This window comes from Micropterus salmoides, unplaced genomic scaffold, assembly GCF_014851395.1.
Source record: "Micropterus salmoides isolate LMB-PRFRI ecotype aquatic unplaced genomic scaffold, ASM1485139v1 Ms_hic_scaffold_13, whole genome shotgun sequence".
NCBI lineage: Eukaryota > Metazoa > Chordata > Actinopteri > Centrarchiformes > Centrarchidae > Micropterus > Micropterus salmoides.
The window spans coordinates 26086952-26094797 of NW_024040374.1; the positions used below are offsets into that span (position 1 = coordinate 26086952).

The window sequence follows — 7846 nt, forward strand, 5'->3', positions numbered from 1 at the left end:
ACACATAATGTACTGCAGCTTTTATGGAGAATGCTTAGGCAATAGCCTGCATGCTTTTGTCTCAGCTATGGGGTGGCTTGGCTCAGGAGGTCTTGCAGGTCAACTGTTAATCAGAAGGTCAGCAGTTTGATTCCCAGCTCCTCGAGTCTGCACACACAGCAATGTGTTGGTTTCTGATGAGCAGTTGGCACCCTGCATCGGTACTGCCATCAGTGTGTGAATGGGGTGAATGTTACATGTAGTGTAAATTGCTTTAAGACTAGGAAGAAGACATTTACTTGATTTTCCCCCTCCTTGGTTACGAGGGAATTGGACACAAGTAATCCAAATGTGTTTTTTCATGTGAGGCAGAACGAGGTCTTCCATTTTCACCCATAATACAGCCAAACCACCTCAGTGTAAATAACAAAAGCAATGTGATGCTTGTCCAGAAGAAGTAACATAAGCTCTGTGTCATTCAATTACATTTTTCCCATGCTGATAGCTCTAAAAATGAGGTGCCAGTTCATGTTTTGTTTTGATTAATCAATGAATCTTTTAGTCTATAAAAATGTCAGAACGTTGGGGAAAATGTCCGTCACCGTTACCCATATACTATGGTAACATCTTAAAAGGTCTTGTTTTGTTAAACCAACAGTCCAAAACTCAAAGACAATCATGTTATTATCATAGAAGACTAAGAGAACAGGCAAATATTAATATTTGGAACCAGACTGGTGAGTGGGACCAATGAAGTGTTCAGTATCCTTGCATTTCTGTCGATATCTATAATCAATTAATCAACAAATCATTTCTGTTCTAGTTTAACCCAAGAGCTAAAATTAATGAAAATACACTTTGGATCGTCACTGACTGACAGGTGCAATTACCTGGGAGGGTTTTGATGAATTATAATTCATACACAGGCCAGGGAACATTTAGTCATAGTTAAAATGTTTATTTTAAAATCAATTAAGTTTTTACTCAGTGATTTTGTCTTTTTCTCCTTAAAGCAGTGTGATATTCGAACAGAGACCTGAACTCACGTTATTGTGGCATTCTCACATCATATGACACTAGCATGTCCATAAGACCTTTGTTGGGATGCAGTGTCCCTTCTGAAAATGTTTCAGCACCAATGTAATTTTTGCTGGGCGCTGTGAGGCCAACACGGCAACTCAAGGGAGTCCCGATCCAGTAAAAACATCGACTCCGCTCCAGATTTTACTACCGTCTTTTTTTAAAAACCACCTCTACTTTGGAGCAGTGAAAAACACACTAGCATTAGGGCAGCAGATGACCCGGCGCAGCAGCCAGGAGCACAACAGTCCTCTCTAACAAATGAAAGGATGGGGGGCTTCAGCAGCAGCTGAACTCAGAGAAGCTGGATCAGGGGCCGAGGGGAGAGAACTGCTCTGTGCTCACTCTTGGGTCACTTTTGTTGGATTTATTCCCCGGTCCGCAGCAACATGCCATTTGCCAAACGAGTCGTGGAACCTCAGTTGCTGTGCAGGTATCAAATCCCAAACGAGGAGGGTCTGCTTTTCGAGGACCTGGTCTGTATCAGTAATGTGGCTCTATCTCGGACCTTGCGGCAGCTGTCGGACCTGGCCAGACATGCCTGCTCCATATTCCAGGAGCTGGAAAACGACCTTACATCCACCAACCAGCGGGTCAGGCGGCTGCACAGCAAGATTAACCAACTTCAGCAAACCTGCTCCGAGCTGGACCCCAAACAGGAGGCAGTGCGTGAGTACTTGATTCTCAGTTAATATCTGTTTCACGTTGGAGCTGCCTGCGCACGAGCAGCGCGCGGCTCTGAAAGCAAGCGGCACGAGGAGGCACCCTTTTCACTTATCAGCTTCACTTTGACTGCATTTCTACAAAAACGATAACATAGATAAAAATAAATAAAGTTGTCAAAGTTTACCACAAGTTGTATAATGCTATCTTAAAAACTACACGAAAGTACGATTAAGTCGCAGGGAAGTCATTGTTGACGCCCCCGCACGGGAAGACAGGCATTTAAGTAAAAACAATATTACTATTTTAATGTTAGTTGCAATATGTCCTTCGTTGTTTTTGTAAACATTAGCAATTTGTTCTTTTTGGGAAACGCGCGCTGCTGTTTTTATATCTTCCCACGCTGAGGGGCGTGTGACAGCCTGGCTGTCCCCAGCTAGTAGCCACTCAGCTATTACAGTGCTATAGACATGCTGTCTCTCTAGTATTAACAGTAAGTTAGCCTGCAGTATGCTGGTCAGAGTTATGGCTTAATATAACTTAAGTGAATTTACAGGCGACTTCGCAGGGATTTTCCATTTAAAAACTCCAATGAGTGTCTAAGCGCTGTACTCATATTTGAAAAAGTGGCAATTCATATAGATATAAACATGACTTCTGCTGAGCACTAATGTATATTTATATACACATGTGTGTTTATACACACGCACATTGTGGGTGCTTTAAGTTAAAACATGATGCTCTGCTGTCCTCACTGTCGTTTTGCTTCTTGTGTCGTTAGGATAAACTTTCTTGGCCACCAGTAAGAATTCATTACCCTGATAACACAGCATGTGGCTATGGCCTGGCTCCTTTGGTCTCTGTGTCCCTCCCTGACTGACTGGGTGGTGATGTGATATTTGTGTGTGTGTGTGTGTGTGTGTGTGTGTGTGTGTGTGTGTGTGTCTGTATTTATGTGTGAACCCACTCTCCAGGAAGCACTTAGGGAACCTGTGCGCCCCTAGATTAGTCCAGCCCGGAACGGTTTCTCCAGCTTGGACATACCCCAGTGGTGACCAAGAACTTGCTGAACCTAACCTTTAGTTTAGGTTCAGCAAGTTCTTGCATGTTCCCCAAACCCTGCTTCCTGTGGTCTGTAAAAGGATTAGCCTAAAGGCATTTATCTGCTGCCTGCCTCAACAAAAAAACAGACCTGACCCTTCTTAAACCTAATGCAGAGATTTTTTTCCGCCAGCGTTTGTAGCTCCTGTTTGAGGCAAAAGTGTCAGTCTAGTATTCCTGGCTAGACTGGTTATGCATGATTCTAAGTGCAGTCACAATAAACTGACCACTTGTAATTTGTCTGTACAGCTCCAGAGTCATTTTGGTCATATCTAGATGTTGTATTAATTAAGGAGTAATATATTTGCAAGTACCCTCCTCTCTGTGCTGGGATGCAACAGAATGTGAATGGATGATTATAAGTGACACAGTATGTAGTTTCTTATGAGGCTATTATAGTTTTCTTTTGACTCCAGCTGTCTGTAAATAACCAGCGCCAGTTCATTTGGGAAGCTCCTATTATTAAGCCATCTCTTAGAATCAGTCATAAAAAGTTACAACAGTGTTGTAATTGGAGCCATATTGTATGAATGCAGTACTCTCAGCTGAGTTTGTGTTTAAGCAGCTGTATAAAATTGACAGCAAAATGCAATATTAAAGTTAAATGATTTACTGTCTGGTTCATCCCATGTCTAAGTTCCCTCATGTTGTTATGCTAGGTGACCAGATAACCCCCTTTGCCTGGAAAAGCCTAATTACTCCTAAATTGTGCTTTTCATATTAATGGTGTCAGGGGCAACCTTAAACAACAGACCCCCCCCCCTCTCATTTGAATGACAATTAGTGTAAATTGAGCAGTTCAAGGCACTGAGGGCTCAGTAGGTGGGGGTGGGCTTTTATGACTTGGCTGTGACTCCGCCCTCAAGGCGACTGCTGAAGGACACAGCTACAGATACCATATTGAATTATGCAAAATCAGATATTGACTCATTGGTAAGGTATCACAGGATCTGTTTTCCGATTTCCTCTGTGGTAATATTTGCATGCGGGCATATTTTTAAATGCTCTGCCTGATGCTGACACATTTTGATCGACTTGTTTTGCTAGGAGTGTCTCTCTTTCACTTTCGCTTCATCTCATATTGAGCATTTTATTCTCTATCAGCACCAGCTGTGCTGAGCACACCAGCAGGTCCATATATAGACACTTAAGTGATGCTTCTAATGTCTAAGAATGATTGACATGGCTATTTATACAGTGGAGTCCAACTAAATAATACCAGGGATCCTTATTAAACAAACAGTACACACCTTAAAATGAAATGTTTCTGGAAAGATGAAGAATGAGGAGTCTCTGTTTCGTAATCTGTTTATCCAAATCCATACCAGGAGCCTGGCATGTATCCCTCAGCCCTGTGTTTAGACAGCTCTGCTGTGACACCCCATCAATGTCTGCGTTTGACTGCCGTCAAGAGCTCCTCAGCCAGACCGGGCCTTGCAGTGCTGCCCCGTGTTAGAGAGCTCTGCTGGGTTTTAAGTTACACTGGCTCTGTGTGGAGGGGGAGATGTAATACTTGTGGCGGCAAGTGGCCCTCTGGCTTTTCTGGTCCAAGAGCACATGGCACATTTTACCACATTCCTTGGACAGACCGCTCCAGAGACTGTTTCACAATACCAAAAAGAGGAAAGCACAGATCCACTGAGTAAAACACAGTAGCACACAAGATAGTAATGATGCCTTACATTTCTGGCAGTGTGTCAGACCAGGATCTTGTTAAATCCATAATGCATTAGTGTTGCAAACTGTCTGCATGGTCTTATGTGGTAATCTCGGGACTTTAAAGTGTTATGTTAAGAAAGTGATAAGATATGTAATCGTTGTAGTATTAAAACATAAACCTTCAGTGCAACTGTAATTCACTGACAAAACGCTTTGAACAAATCGTGACAAAAAAGGTTTTATTTCCCTCCTGTTCATAATTAGGATAATTATGTGCGTACAAATTTGAATTCAAAGTAATGTACACCACGAAAAAGTGTTTGCAAGTGGCCGCACATAAAAGAACAGCCAGGTTCAATATCTTATCATTTAGATAAGCATGCTGCGTGTATATTGCTGCTAATGTGACAACATCTGCAGAATCTATAATTCCATTCTAGTTAAATAAATACATTTTACTCTTAAATTAAACATTATTTAACCATCTGACTAATTAAGTTTGCTTTAAAATTCTAGTTGTGCATTTGCAATTGTCAAGTGCAGCCAGCTCAAAGGTCTGAACGACACATACTGCATGTTATGTAACCTTTAAGAAAAGACAAGCGCCTGCAGCAGTTGCAATTTCTACTACTGTGCTTGTAGGCGCTCTAGGCTTTCCACTGTGCTACTTTTCCGCATGCTTAAACAACCCCTTGAGTAAGATTGAGCACCATGTATTTATGCTCTGCAGCTACCATCCTTCCATCTCTTGATTTCACTCCAGGTCTTCCACTTCAGCGCTGTGACGTTCATGCAGCTCTGTGAACCTCGTGGCCTGGAATAAAAGTGTCTGTGGACGGCAGTAGCACAACATCTATGCCACTATAAACTCCACTAGAGCAGCTTAGGCCAGGAAACCACATTAGCCTACTGACAATCCTTCCCTTCTGCATTTCATTGACCCAGTCCAGCCATTACTGGGACTTTGATTTACTAAGTGACGCTGTAACAGCGAGTCAATGCATCATCCATCTGAGGTCAATAGCAATAGATGTTGGGATTCACCATAGAGCTTCAGATAATGTAGGAATGTCAGTGAGTGAACCCATATTTCATCAGTAGTGGTCTCTCTAGTGATCCCGTTTTTCTTTATCAAGTAGTTGACTTAAATGTATGACGTAGGAACAGATGTGGAAAGACTCAATCTCTTTCCATAAAGCGAACAAAGACTTCACGCAAAGAAAATTAATTAATCCGTGAATCTTGGATCACAGTTTAAAACAGGATCGAGAGCCTCTACTCTTTCTTTCTCTTTCATTATCAGAACCGTAGGCATTTTTCTGCAGGTCTAGACAACCTGCCGTTGACATAGTACCCCTGATAATTATAGAGCCCATTTCAAAGACTTGCTCATTTATTCCTGCACCTTCCCTCTCCTTCCAGACAGACTCTGAGAAAGCCTAGACAGCCAAGATGCCGTGCCCTGTTGTATTCATTCTACTGTCTTAAAGCTGATGTCATGTACTTCCTCGCAGCTTATATTCAGCGTTCTGACTTTTTTTATGGACCAGAGAATGAACAAAGTACCAAACTATGAACAAACCAATGCCTTTGTTAAGTATTCCGCATTGTAACTTGATAAGATGGTATAAACACTTCATTGTCAGCATATTATTTTTATACCAGAGTGATTTGACATTGAAATGAGACGTGCGGCCTGAACTGAAGGTTTCCCCTTCACTAGGCTCCATTAAGTATGTGTGCGTCTCAGCACCTCAGCCCCCGGTGGATTGCTCGGCCTGTGATTGAAGTGGTTTCTGCTGAACCGTTCTGTCAAGTCAAGCATTCCAAAAAGCCAGTGACCAGGAAACCACAGTGCTCGCTTGCACTTCTGGGACCTTGCACCCCACACACGTTCCCTAAATTGGCCTGGGTGGCTGGTGTGATTAGGGGAGATGGGGGAGAAACTGGAGTTAGGGGTTGGGGCTGTGTTTGTTTATGAAAGGAGACGTTTTGTTAAAATTAAGTTTTTTTTTTCATTGCTTTGCTTGAGGGAAATGTGTGAGTGATTACACTTTACATTCCTGCGGTGGGACCCTCCATGAGAACAAGTGCTTCCGAGTGGGTCTATACGCTCACCTAAAAATCCCTCTACTGGCCTTCTGTGTATTTTCAGGTGTATAGACAACATTTGTGTTAAGTGTGTTTCGAGCCGCTTATCTGGAATGTGTGAAAGATTCTTGTTTTTGTAACGTCAGCTTCCTTCAGGGGAAGTTAAGCTCGAGTTTGTTGTTGTCGAGAGTGGATTGTTTCTTCTACTGCAGAAATTGGGAGCCACGATAAGCTATCTCCTTGCCCCGAGGTGTGTATGTGTCTCTCGTACACACACTCACACTTATTAAAAAACATTCCGCAGCACTCATTACTCTGCGTCGAGCTCTTGAGTGTGGGTCTGAGGCACTAGCAGGACAATTCAAGCCTGTCCTGTAGAGGAGGTAGGGGGGCAAAGTCATCTACCCACTGACCTCAAAAGCCTGCTGACCTCGAAAACCCCCTCTACACACACCCCTCCAAAACACAAAAGAACAAACACAGCCGCCTCCTTCTTGCTTATCACTCTGCCTCTAAAGACTTGACCGGCCAATTAGAGTGGATTTAACGTTTGACATGATACTGAATAACTACAGGTCAGCGGACCGGCAAAACCCAGTCCATGGCCCGGGATGATTAAACTGTCAGAGTCAACTCAATAACTTAAGCAAAGTCTTCCGTTCAGGTTGTCACTCATGGCTGGAGAAGGACTAAGCTGTGAACAGCATGGTTAGTGTAGGATATTTTTTTGTCCTTTACTTCCTCCCATTTCTGTGAGTTCTTACAGCTTTAAATCAACCCTTACATCTGCAACAACATCTACTATACTTTTTAGGCACTGAACACTTGAACTACACATGAACAACTCTCATACAGTGCGTGATGTGTTTTGTTGTTATGACCTGTGGTGCCTGGTACCTGATTTGATTTGAAATGGTGTTCTTGTATGAAAAACTATTTATTGGAAGCACTGTGTATAATTGCACTCACAGATTAAAGATCAGTGTGACCTCACCCCTATTCATTCAGAAGAGATAACATCTGCTCAGCCTTCTCTCTGAACATACATGTAACTGTTATTCCTAAGACTGTAGCTGAGACTACAAGATTTTCCCCAAAGATCAAATAAATACACATCTGACTTCAAGTTAAACTAGCTTTACTGCAGCATGCAGTTTGCAGCACCTTACCACATTCTTTTCCCTGGCAACCTGGCAAAATATTGACTGCTCACAGAGCTATAAAACTATTGTCGGCTGGTCTTTGTCTTGCCACTACTAGCCGGAAGCATTTC

At 42.6% G+C, this 7846-nt stretch overlaps 1 protein-coding gene across 1 annotated transcript in view; it reads left to right on the top strand.

The window, feature by feature from the left end:
* The first annotated feature begins 1023 nt into the window (after window positions 1-1023).
* nhsa (Nance-Horan syndrome a (congenital cataracts and dental anomalies)) overlaps window positions 1024-7846 on the top strand; it is a 32997-nt gene continuing 26174 nt past the window's right edge. The window contains exon 1 of the mRNA XM_038716570.1: window positions 1024-1728. Coding sequence (XP_038572498.1) covers window positions 1449-1728 — 280 coding nt within the window. The 5' untranslated portion in view covers window positions 1024-1448. The remainder of the gene's footprint in view (window positions 1729-7846) is intronic.